General features: G+C 36.8%; 1 protein-coding gene across 2 annotated transcripts in view; it reads right to left on the bottom strand.

Annotated features, from left to right (window-relative positions):
• The window catches only part of LOC127417596 (netrin receptor UNC5A-like), a 338051-nt gene that overhangs the window by 94461 nt on the left and 229782 nt on the right, over nt 1-13808 (bottom strand). For both annotated transcript variants that reach the window (XM_051657630.1, XM_051657631.1), the window contains exon 6: nt 354-518. In XM_051657630.1, coding sequence (XP_051513590.1) covers nt 354-518 — 165 coding nt within the window. The remainder of the gene's footprint in view (nt 1-353; nt 519-13808) is intronic.

Genomic DNA, 13808 nt, shown 5'->3' with positions numbered 1-13808 from the left:
TGCATGATTTTGATCATGAAAACAAAGGATTCAAAGAAAACAAATGGCCACTGTAAACTAAGGGAGTGGTGCAACTCAGGGGACTGCAAGACCTTGGACAGCTTGAGTTTCTCTGATCTGGAAAAGTGACCTTCCATAAAAAAAACACGACCCAACAACACACAAGCCCTGCCTGTGACACTGAACAAAGTGTGTTAATGCACCCCCCAATGTGCCCTTCCCAGGTGGTTTAGTGCTTCCCACTTTGTCTAGTGGCAAATGGGACTGATTCATGTTCACATTACACTTAGTGATCAATAAGGGACATCTGTCTTTCAATCAATCAATCAACGGACAGTGGTGGTGGTACTCACTCTGTGGGCACTGTTCACTGGTACAGTTAAGGGACTGAAGATCCAGGCCCTGGCACTCCTTGCCTCTAGTGCCGGGCGTAGGCTGGGTACATTCCCTACTCCTCCACATAGTGCAGTCTGCTCCACACGGTGACCACTTACTCCATTCGCTCCAACCTCCATCCACTAAACACACACACATACAAATACAGACAGAGGAAGTAAAATTAGCAATCCAACACATCTTATGGCAGGAACATGTGTGAAACATGTACATAATTATGCAAACACAGACAGAAATACTTGGCCAATGTATTGCAAGAATGCAGTCCTATTGTACATACTTATCATCCTTGCGTTGCAATGGCGGTAACACACCTCAGTACTTAATGGGGTGATTGAGTTATCAATCCCCCTGAGCGATTCGCCATCCTACCCGGAGCGTTCCGCAGGAGCAGGAAACCGTACCGGCACTTATATACAAGCATATATGGGCTGCCCTGTGGACTCGCAAATGATTGACAGTCAGAAAGCCTTCTGATTGGCTAAACAAACGATCTGACTGTGGCCCCCTGACATCTTTTTTCCCTGCTGTTTACCGAGCCTAGGGCTGTTACAGAGACAGATGTGATATTTCATGGCACCCTTTTCTATGATATCTGACAGGTAATCAGGAAGATTGCTGCATGTCATTTAATATAAAAATCCCTTACAGCACCTTTAATTACAATCTGACACATTTTGGGACGCAATGACGCATTAAATCGAGCTTGCTTATCTAGAAGCATTTCTGGTATTTATTAATGTATTTGCAAATACTGTTTCGGGCCATAAAGGGATTGTTAAAGGGATAACTCTCTTCCATAGAGCATAGGTAATATGAGGGTGAATAAATAATTACATTTTTAATTTTTGGGTGAACTATCCCTTTAACAAGCAAACTAGTTCAAAGTGAAGGATACAAACAAATTTTCAGTCCAATGCTCCATCTAGCCTATCATGACCCTAATACTATTTAGCTTTATTGTAAATGAGGACACCCATGTGCTTTAACATGCATGCAAAACACCAATTTCTTGCCCTCTACTAATGTCAATCACACACACATTCATACACAAAAAGTTTGCGATGTTGTGATGCATTGAATAATGTAGCTCATGCAACATAATTGCTGTCATACTGCTCACTGTGAATAGGATGGCTGTCTACCCAATACACTTAACCCCATGCAAACGTATGGCCTGGAGTCAACAAACACACAACCATTTATAAAAACTGATTCTTGTCCCCAGACTCTTAGCTTATTAGCTCAACATTAAAGATCATGTAGTTGCAGCTATGATTTTGTATGACATTAAAGGGGCCATATTACACTCTCAGAATTTTCAACCAAGGGTCTGTGAAGATACTACAGGGGTTCCATAGAGAAGATACATAAAACATATAGAAAACAGATGTCCACCAACTTTTAACTAGATCTTACTTTCAAAAGAACAAGAAAAATTGTGTTTTTCATGATTCGTTGCCTTACAAAATGGCAGGTATATGGAGCAATATAAGCAACAGTTATGAAAATATGAGGATAAAAGGCAGGTGGAAAATCCTGCATGCATGTGTGTGCTCAGTATAATAGCACTCAATTTCCTAATTCCTCCAAGTCATGGAAGGAGTATTTGATTTTCATCACTGCTGTTCAGCAGTTGGACTGGAGGCCATGTTGGAAGTCTAACATTGTGCCAGGCTGGGCAAGGTTACTACAGGCCAAATGCGAGCAGCTCTGGTAATGAGCTCTCTAGGGGCGCTGAGCGGTGCCCTCACAGGACTAAGAGCGGAGGGTGAATTATGGTACTTGGATACAGCATTACTGATGACTCCATTCAACAGACCCTGGATCAGTCACAGTGGGCTGCTCCTTAACCCCTGCCTTTAAACCGTCACTACAGAGATAACTAGGGATGTGCAAAAATACATATTTTCACTGCTGCTAATACATATTGACCCATCCCTAGGGCTAATCATGTTCTGACAGCACAGTGAGTTCTGGTGGTACATTAAAAATTTCAAATCATGAGTTTGAATGGAATTCAAACTGAACTGCAATTCTAAAAAATGCAGCGTCACACAATAGAGGACTTTCAATACTTCCACACAGCAAACAAAAGGGCAAGAACAAACAACATCTTAGGTGTTCTGTTTAAAGTTTCCATTTTGTAAGTCAGCTTCATGTTGTTTAATGCATTTTGGAAAATGAAGTGATCGTCCACTATGGTCCATAAAATGAAAGTTAATTTGTTAGATATAATTAAATTCATATGCATACTGTATGTGTCAGACAGACGCTTTTAGAGTGTCTCACTGGGTTTCAGCCTCATAAACGTTACGTTTTTAAGAGGCTGTTTCAAGTTACAAGTACCGGTAATTGAAATTATGAAAATTGCATCTCGAAGTCCCTGCGTTCTGTTGAAACTGCAGTGTAACGTGTAATGAAGCATGTCATTTCGTTTTGCAAAAATGCTGCTACGGTTATCTAATTTTCATGAGATCAGGCTGCATACACTTCAAGCTTGAAAAGATGTGATGTTAGGAAAATATGAGCTTTTAATTACAGGATTTACAAATGGATCAGGACGCATAATTAACTGCGACAATTTTTTATGTGTTATTTTTTATATAATTAATCGCACAGAATTATCACATTAAATCAACATATATAAATACACATTTCTATAGGTGGCATGTTAAACATTAAGTATTTATATCATCTAATGTTTTTGGAAATACCCCATATAACGAATAATTCATAAAAAATCAAATAAATTAAAAATTAAATGCATTATACATGTTAAAACTTACTTTTAGCAGTTGTGTGAATTTATTTTAATTTCATTACATTTCAATTTCAGGATGCAAATACATTCCTTATATGCAGATTCAAATTACAACTGTGCATCTGATTTGCAATCTTAAATCACTGTTTGGCTAAACAGCAAACTAATAAAGTACTTGTAACTCTTAACGATATGAAAGATGATCAATTTATCCATCATAAATAGTTGTGAATGATGATATTATTTACAATGTTCATATCCAGGCAATAGCAAGAGTGAACTTTTCATATATAAATAGGCAGAGAGAGATTATTAAGCAATGCAGAAAAATATGAAAACTAACAAAGTGCATCTGAGAGAGATGCTGACATAGCTTTGGATCAAATGTTTGGCAGCGAGACAACTAAACCAATATAATAATTGTCCTTGTTTGCCATTGAGTGGACCCATTTGCGAGCAGACAGACTTGTATCATCACACAAGCCTGACTAAACTGGGAATTAATGCTTAGCTTTAGTGAATACATTACAATATGAATCTTGTTTCTGTCTCTGATTGTCTGGATGAATTTTAAAAGGCAGGTTATAAGAGATTAACAGCAGTAAAAAAAAAAAATTTAAAAAAAAAGCTGCACAAAGCCACCAAAGGGGAAGTCTTGACACAGATATTAAAAAGTAAAAAGCTGCCGTTAAAACTTTGGAAGCATTAAAGACATTGCAGTCAACACAAACTCCATTTGCAAGCCATTTTACAAGAAAAACAAACAAAAACAAATTAGGGATTTAAAAAGGCTGCATAGAAAAGTAGATTTAAACAAAAACATTAACCCTTAGGTTGGGCTAGGAAGGATGGATCCTATAGTATTAATATTTCCGATACTGATGTTGTATCGAGAGGATATATATTAAAGGTTTTGACTTAACTAGTGATTTTATTTATTTACTCAGAACATTACTGTAACGAGGCAGGCGAGGATTAAGGATCTAAATGCAGCTTTTAAACAACCAACAAAGTAAACAAAGTAACTCAGAATATAAAGAAACAAACACAGGGAACACAGGGAACAAGAGAATAACGGAACACATACAAAGACTGACAAAGGATACATTTACACGACAATGATGTACTAAAAACGGAAACGTTCTCCCTTTGCATTTTTGAAAGGTTTCGCGTACAGGCGACAACATTGTCAAAACGATCCTCATTCACACGAATCCCGAAAACGACTAAAAACGCTGTATTATGCATGCCAGGCCAGTAGTTGGCGATGTCACTTTGTAAAGAAACACTACGTGCCTGCGCACATAAGCATTCTTCCACAGAGCGGAGAACACAAACAATGAAGATGGCAATCGCTGGTCGTAGTAGTGATGCAGTAAATCTACACTTTGCTGGAGAAGCGTCAATAAACTCAAAATCCTGAGCAGCACAAACACAGTCCTGTAGTCCACCATTGTAGTTCTGAATGTCTCGCGCATTGTTTTGAAGTACTCGCGCGCATGCCTATAGACTGAACATGTAATACGCGTGCACATGACGTCATCGTTTTCACAAATTCACATTTTTGTATGTTTACAAGGAGACAATAACGGCATCGTTTTCAAAAACTTGCACTTTGAAACCTGTTTTCAAAAGTTTGCGTTTTCAGGCCCCAAAACGCCGTTGTCGTGTAAACGAACAAGCAAAACGCATAAAAAGTTTTCCGTTGTGTGGTGTGGTGTTGTGTGGTTGGTTGGTTGGTTTGTGTTTTTTTTTTTTGTTTGTTTGGTTTTTTTTTTTCTTCGTTGAAAACTTTGTCATGTAAACAGCCCCAAAGAAACCAGGGGAAAGGAGGGCTTAAATACACAAGGGAAAACAAGGGAAAGAGGAACACCTGGGGAAACAATCAGGGTAAACCAATCATAAAATGAAACTACAAAGGACTACAAAACTAACACAGGAAACAGGAACGGGGAACTAAGCAACAAGAATTTCAACATAAACGTCTAGGCAAAAACAGGGAATACATGACAATTACTGTTTCATAAGATTAAAAGTAACAAAAAATAACTATATAAGCAAATACTGTAGCTGCGTGTGATTGAATCTGTTTCTCCTTCCATGACTGGATCTATTTTCTCCTTAAAATGCAGAAATGCTGACAGTCGTAGACGGTCGTAGACAGCATTCAGTTACAGTGCTCACCTGTTTTAAATTTTATAAAATTAAAAATCTGTTCAAAGAATGAAAATATTTTGTTGCTATTAGGCCTGTCGCGATTATTTAATAATCGTCTGATCGTGGTTATCAGATCTAACCGTGGTTATTTGAGATAACTACAATTATTGTGCACTTCAAATTCCAATCACATTTAATGCCCAAATAAGGGATTTTTAGCAAATATATAGGCTAAATGTCGCCAACGGCGCAGTTGTTTGTCATTCAGTTATTTTCGAGCATCACTGAGCTGCACCGCGGATGTTAACCAGCAGCTCCTGTTCAGGGGCCAGTTGCACTAGCCATATGTAAGTTACAACTTAGCCTAGTTGTGGTGTAAATGGGCACTAAGTCACAATTTACACACTACTAAATATTTGAGCATGGCGCCATTAAATTTAGGTAGAATGTAACCCTACGTATAAACTACATATTTACGGAAGCCTAAATAAGAGTAGTAACGGTTGGAATAAAAAAGCAGACTCATTTAATGACATCAATGAGCTCATGTTTGCGTGACAGACTTCAAGCCTTTCAACATATATGATTGTGTTGGCATTTACACTCGTTTACATTTATGGGAGAAAATATTATGTAAAAAACGTAATCAGCAAGAAACCACTGCACTTTCCTGTGTACACCACCCGGTGTCAAGTTTCAACATATACGAAATAGATATTAAAATGAATAAATGCCTATTTTTCCAGCCTGTTGTATTAGTATTTATTTATTTATTGTCCCTTATTCATAGATAAAGTTTTTGAGTGTTGTTATTTACATAAGCTAAATATATCATTACTTAAATATTGTTTTATTACATATCGCATTTCAATGGGGATATTATTTAGTACAGCTGACAGTTACAACAGTTGTGAGAAAACAAGGTTTGAACAAGATCCAATTGAAATTCAAGGCTGTTTAACACTTCTGTGTACAAATTTGCTTATTGGATCAATACAAGTAAACGTCATATTATGCGACTACACATTACAGAGAGCTTATTAAACGTATACGACCTACTAGTTAAGTCTTGCCTTAAGAACAGGTGGTGCAACCAAATTAAGCACTGACTTAGTTACCCTTAGTGTGAACTTACGCACAGCTGGTGCAACCCTCCCCAGAAGAGCGCGTGAACCGCTTCTCAAGCACTCTGATGTGCAACGTCAGCAGAGGATCAAAGCCGTTTCACACGGGATGCGGCAAGCGCGAGTGTCTAGTTCATTTTCAATGAGAGGCACGCGGAAAGCGGCAAATCAGCGGTTTTGCTAGCGGTGCTCGTACACCCAAAATCCTGCCGCTTTCACGTGCACAGCTCTTTGCAGCAGGCGCCGCGAGAGATACAAATATTTTGTCTTTTTCTGAGCGGCTGTGGCAGCCGCCTCTGCTTTATTCACAGCCAATTATACATTTTACTGAGCTCATAAGCAGAATGTAACAATAAACACAAATGCCATTTTTACTTTATCGTTCGTTTATCACGTTTTATCTCAAGTTTCATGTTCTCAACTGATTATGTCTTAACTGAACAGCTAATGATTTGATATAACTTCTATATGAACTATATACACAGTTAAAGAAACAATGTGAGCCCAGTTTAAAATCAGTTTGGTCCAACTGCATCTAAATTTTACAATAGAGTGTTACCAGGGCACTTCTCAATCAGGTGAGGTAAAATAGGTGCAGAATATTTCTCTCACATTGCAAGTCTGCTGCTGTTGTTATGAGTGTAGGTGACTTAGCAGTTCTTGTTCACTGTAACTATGGCAACAGCCGCCTCTGAAATCGCGACGCGAGCATCGCTTTGACTGAACAAAACGCTTCCTCTACGAAAGAAAGCGGCAGCCGCGCGGCGATTCCACCGCTTGCCGAGTCCCGTGTGAAACGGCCTTCACACCAAACTCCCGCGAAAATATAAACGAATAAATATAAACAGGGTACGTTTACACGACAACGATGTACTAAAAACGGAAACGTTTTTTTGATCGTTGTCCAAACGATCCCCGTTCACACGGATCCGCGAATATTTAGAAATATTTTGATATTTCAAACATAATTTTCATGTCATTCATACATTTTTAAAGCCTTAAAAGAAAATCATATTTCCCTATTTTATTATTTGATTTATATCTTTGAAGTTAAATATGAAATATGACAATTTATATGACAATTAATCGTGAAAGCCCTAAAAGAGACAATTAATCGTCATAAACATAAAACTGACAATTAATCATCATATCGCAATTATTTGTTTTACAATTAATCGTCAGCCAAATGTCATATTTGTGACAGCCCTAGTTGCTATTAATAAATGATAAACATTGTAGATTGTAGAGTTTAGGTCTACAAATAATATTAATAAAAATAAAATAAAAACAGAAAGCTCTTTAATATATTGTTGAATATGAAAAATAACCCACTTTGTCCTCTGACATTGCAAAAACATCAATTTAATAGAGGTATTAATAGAGTTATTTAATAGACGAAAAGTCATTTCAGGGGTGGAGCAAGTTTCTCCAGTTTTGATGAAAGGTTTCAAAGACTTTTTTTTTTTATTTATTTTTTTTTTTACTGCAAATTAAGGCAATGTAAGTGTATTAAGAAAGTAAATAGGACCAATTTTGATTTCATGTTGACAACAACCAAATATAAAGTAATGAACAGAAGCTGAAAAACAGACAATGCTGGCCAAGTCCCATTAAAAGAAAGACAGCAAATACCTATTAAACCTGCTGAACATGATTGAAGCATGCACTTCTAAGAATCCAAAACTAGACAATTAATTGTCCTTTAGACTCCCTGCCATTAATACAATATATTTGATTTCCAATCATCCTGCTTCTAGGTGCAAGGACGTTTGTGAGTCGATGTTTGTGTGCGTGACGTGGCTAGATAGGGTGCGTGTAACACAATAACACAGTGGCAGGTCTATTCGAACATCTTGTCAAGGGCACATCTAAAGGCCATCCAACTGCTCTTTACAAGGACTGCAGGAAGCCCCATTTCCACTCGCCGGTCTTCAAAATCACAATGGCCGATGCTGGACACCTCCAGCTGCCTCGTCCTTGAGCAGGGAGGAGAAAGCGAGCGGGAGATGCACACAATTACCTTTCAGATCAGCAGGGACAAGACTGAGTCAACACTCACATCTGTAATCTCGCCAGGTACTGAACAGTCCGTGTTCAATAAAACTGAGACGACAAGATTACAGGTGATTCATGGGTTCCGATCCAGGCAGGGCGGGGCCAGATCTCAATAGGCTGTGTGGTCCGCTGTCTCTTTTTTTCCAAGTATCTCATGCAATATTAACACAATGATCAATGGGGTTTTTAATAACTAATAGAAACTAATAGGTTTTAAAGTAAAACATCTTGGTTGAAGTGCTTGCAAAAAAAAAAAAAAACTGCAGTTTTGCACCTTGGCTAGAGCCAGGCACAATTTTAAGTGTACTGCATTTACAACTACATGCCAATACACCTGCTATGCAAGCATCTCTTTAAGTAGGGATGGACAATAAGTCCAATATTCAGCATTATTAATGATGTCTTCACTGGTGGTATTGAATCATCACCATTCTGCATTTCGCAATGATTTTAATGTGCCTTGTCTTAGCTATTCAGTGTCTAAAAGACTGTGTAACTAGCCTAGTTTTGAGATCCCTCCTTGTCACGCAACTTGTAAACATGAAAGAAATTTGACATTTTGGATTTAAATGTCAGTGGCCCAAACAAAATCACAGTTAAGTTTGATGTTAAGCTGATAAATTCATTTCAGTGAATCAGTTCAAAATATATGTTTCAATTTTGATAGTACGATTTGTTTGCGTCATTACTCAAAAATATTAGACGAAGGTTCACCATGACTTTTTTCATGTATTAAAGTGTTTTTGCAGAAAAAATAAAATAATAATAATAATAATAATATATATATATATATATATATAATTTATTCAGTTGAATTATTATTAATATATTATATTTATTCTGTTGCATATAATTAAATAATAATATAATTATATATACTGTATATACATAAATATTGTTTGTTCTTGTGTTAATTTTGTGAAAATAGTGACTTTTTTCGTATTTATTTTTGTATTATTACTATTATTTCTATTTCTTGCATTAAACATTTTTGAACAAATATGGCTAGGATGGCTTTTAAGTCGAAATGATGGTTTCACAAACTGGACTAAATAAACAAATTAAATAAATAAAAAATCCCCTTTTAAGCAATTTTAGAGCAAATCAATACATATTGGCATATGTAATGAATATCAGCAAAAGGCTGAAAAATATTGAAATATCGAGAATTTTTTAGCTACATTGCCCAGCTCTAGTTTTATTCAGATTCAAGGCTGATGGAAGTATGGCACAAGGGGGAAAAGCAAAATGTAGAGATACTAACTCAAATAACAGGCAAAATAAAGATTTTCATTTCCTGGCACTGAGCCTTATTCCAAACCTAATACATATTTATATAGGCCAACACTTTATCTGTCAAAAAAACTTCAAGGGTGGGGAAATGCAAAGAGATAAAGTTCATCAGAACAGCCTGGCATCCAGGGAAGAGGAAAACGTTTGCTCGGAGCACTGAAAACAAACTGCAACGTAAGCTGGATGGGCCATTTGTTCTCCATCAGTTGAGGCACTGGCAGGGGTACACACTGAATGCATCGTTCTAATGATAATGCATTCACAAAAGACAAGAACAAGATGGTAGCCAAAAGAAAAGACATTTAGCAATGCTGCCTTTTGTTGTGTTCCTCCTTTGTAATATTTCAATTTTATCTCATGTGGGGTTAAAAAACTGTTGAAGTTTAAAATCCAAATTAATCAGCTCTTGCTCTGAGCTTTCATCATACTTGAAAGTGAAAAGAGTTGGAATACGAACATGTCTGAGAGTTTGCATTGAACATCAGGTGTTGATCACTTTAGAGCCCATTAATTTTACAAAGCTCTCCAGTGAAAGGTAAGGAGTGTGTGCTGGATTGTGTCGCGTGACGTCTCTGATGTGTCGGGCTCAGATGAAGCAGCTCTTCACCATGCTAAAAGAGATTGGACAAGAGGCTCATCAGGGTCAATTAGCCCTTTAAAAGCCTCTTATTACATTAGACTCTTCACATCTGAGCTCATCTAGTTGATTGGCCAATTGTGTTAAGTTACTTGGTTTGTTCCTTTTGAAAAGATTTGAAGGAAGAAAAAGGCCATAAGTACTATTGATTCTTGAGACTATGGTAATAATTTTCCATGAGAGAAGGCAAGGGAGAGAGTGGAAGGAAAGATAAGACATTGCATAATACAGATGATCTCTCTGGGTTCAGGATTGCACTGAGAAGCTGCTTTGAAACTGTAACAGGCCAACACTGGAATAAATAGTTTCTTATTGAGTATTTTTATTTTGTTTTTCAGTGAAATTACCTAAACATCCCTAAAACAAGTTATCTTTACTTGAGAAGCAAAAGTATGTAAGATAATAAGACTTATTCATACTATTAATATTACTATTAATATTCTTAATTTTATAAGTTTACTTTTATTACCCGACTGGCATTTTTTTCTTCTTCTAAGAATAAACCTTACAAAATTTTGTTACATTTATTCTTAAAAAAAGAACAATTTGTGATGAACAGCAGTATTTGACTTAATTTATTATTTTGTAAAACTATTGTGATAAATATTACAACATTTTGGCTATTGGTACAACAAAGGAAAGCCACACAAACCGGTGAATTGCTTTGTTTTTGTTTTAGCAATTGATTTTAATGAACTGTCCATATAATATGATTAGCAAAATGAATCAAAATGATTATTCTCTCCTATCGCTTGACTTCAGCTAGGGCTGGATTTTGATACAGATTTCCATATTTGATTTGATTAAGATTCACAAGCTCTCGATTCGATTTGATTCTGACATTGATTCAATTCCAATTAATTTGGGTATATTTTAGTTACAGTGTCCATTCAGACTGATCTCACAAGTGAAAATGGGAAAAGTAGAATAACTTTTCAGGTAAAATCGGTCTGTGCTTAACAAAATGGGAAACACTACCCCCAGTGGCCAAAGTTGTACGTGTTGTTTGGCGCAGTAGGGACAAAAAAAACAAAACGTTTTTCACAATGGCTTGTTCTGAGCAGAAACAGTGTTCTGCAGCCTCCTTTCCAAATGGTAACTGGTTAGAACGAAATAAAAGAATGGTTAAAAAAAAAAAAAAAAAAAAAATGACAGTACTTTGTGCTAATGGTGGGTGATGTACCAGTTGCAATGTTACCAGATCTCACAAGAGCAACAAGGCTCCTGTTTTAGAAAAATTACCTCAAAATTAGGGACAAAAGAAGCAAAAATAAGTGATTAAATTTTTTCCATCTGGGGGATGCAGTATACAGAATAGTATACAGAAGCCTATATAAAGTAACATATTTTACTTTATATATAGGTGCATTTGGATAAAAGTTACCTTTTGCAGGCCGAATGAGTTTTTTTTTTTTTTTTTAAATAGCGGTGTCCTTCAGAATCTAAGTGCATGCTTATGTTCTACTAAAAAGAGAGAAGCCTCTTTTTATTTGGGCAACAGAAAGTGTGATAAACAGTGATAAACCCTTTGGTATTTGGTTTCATAAAAAAAATATCTGAACAAAATTAACCAGTTACCAGCATTGTTTACACTACGGAACAACTGAAAGTGATTTCGTTCCCATTTTCGGACACATTCGGCAAAAAAAAAAAAATCATTCATTTTCATTTTTGTTTTCATTCCGTTTTCTGATTTAGTCCCTGGTTGGGCATATGGGAAAGTGCAAGCTCCATTTTCTGGGTGAAATATCCAGGAAGGGGTGCCGTGCCAAAAGCGAATTATGAAGTGAGTTGTTTTCAGTTGTACAGACTGTGATAAAGTGAAGATGAATGTGTATTTATAAACTGAACCCCTCAACCCAAACCTAAACTTAACCATCAATGAAGCAAAAATGTAAAGATAGAGGGAAAAATGCAACCTCTCATATATATATTAGTTACATGTTTATTGTTTACATGCATAATTTGTACTGTTTACAAGTATTTGAACTGCTATCTAGAACAAGACATTGGTACTGCTCTTTAAGGATAGCAGCAGTTCTGGGAGCATCTCACAGCAGTGTTTGGTTGAGTGCACATTAATGAGAGTGGAATCGCACAGCTTCTATACTGCATCCGTGCTATGTGTAATTAGAATTAGGGATGTGACGGTATAAAATTTTCATATCACGATAATCGCTGAGGCATTTATCACAGTATATGGTATTATCACGGTATTGTATTGAATTACAAAACGGGTCGAAAGATAAATAAACTTTATTGTTGTTCTTAATTACAAGATTTAGTTACTTGTTTTTTACTTAAATTTAGTTACTTTAAACAATTACAAAGAAAGTAACTTTTGCAAATATTCAAAGAGATGTGGTGGCTTTCAAAAGTGTTGATCGAATGTTGATTTATTGATGGAATGGAAAAATCTAAACAATTTGGTTAATAGGTTATCTAGAAATTTTCACAGTATATTGAGGTGCTCATGATAGCAATACTGTGCATGTTAATTATCATGGTATACCTTATTGAATACCAGCAAAAGTCTAATTAGAATAAAATGTTTCTATTTTTGTTGTGTTTGATCAACAACTAAATGTAATGAACAAAAAGGGTATTAAATGAGACATTATTTAATGACAAATGGATTGCATGGATCTCGTCTTTGGACAGACTACACGGAACGAGTTAAACCAAATATTTACTCTTAACTAGCAATGAAAGGATCTCAGTGCTGAACGTCTTCGCAACTATACCACTAAATCACTGGTGAGTGAAATCTAAAAATGCACCAGGCAGTGGCTAATCACAAGCATTTTTATTCGTATAGCGTGAAATTTGGTCACATATGCAAGTGATTTACTGGCTTGAGAATAGAGTAAAACATCGGTACTGGGTTTTTAAGAATTGATATCCAGATCGTTCAAATGAATTATAAATCTACATATGTAGTAAAAAGTAGCTTGTTGCATGGGGCCTGGGTAGCTCAGTGGTAAAAGACTCTGGCTATCACCCCTGGAGTTCGCTAGTTCGTATCCCAGGGCGTGCTGAGTGACTCCAGCCAGGTCTCCTAAGCAACCAAATTTGCCTGGTTGCTAGGGAGGATAGAGTCACATGGGGTAACCTCCTCGTTGTCGCTATAATGTGGTTCGTTCTTGGTGTGGCGCATGGTGAGTTGAGCATGGATGCCGTTGTGGGTGGCGTGAAGCCTCCACACGTGCTATGTCTCCGTGTCAACGCGCTCAACAAGCCACGTGGTAAGATGCGTGGGTTGGTGGTCTCAGACGCGGAGGCAGCTGGGATTCGTCCTCTGCCACCCGGATTGAGGCGAATCACTACGCGACCACGAGGATTTAAAAGCGCATAGGGAATTGGGCATTCCAAATTGGGTGAA

This window comes from Myxocyprinus asiaticus, chromosome 27, assembly GCF_019703515.2.
Source record: "Myxocyprinus asiaticus isolate MX2 ecotype Aquarium Trade chromosome 27, UBuf_Myxa_2, whole genome shotgun sequence".
NCBI lineage: Eukaryota > Metazoa > Chordata > Actinopteri > Cypriniformes > Catostomidae > Myxocyprinus > Myxocyprinus asiaticus.
The sequence above is the reverse complement of the archived record's forward strand: the minus strand, read 5'-3'. Positions and strand labels throughout refer to the sequence as shown.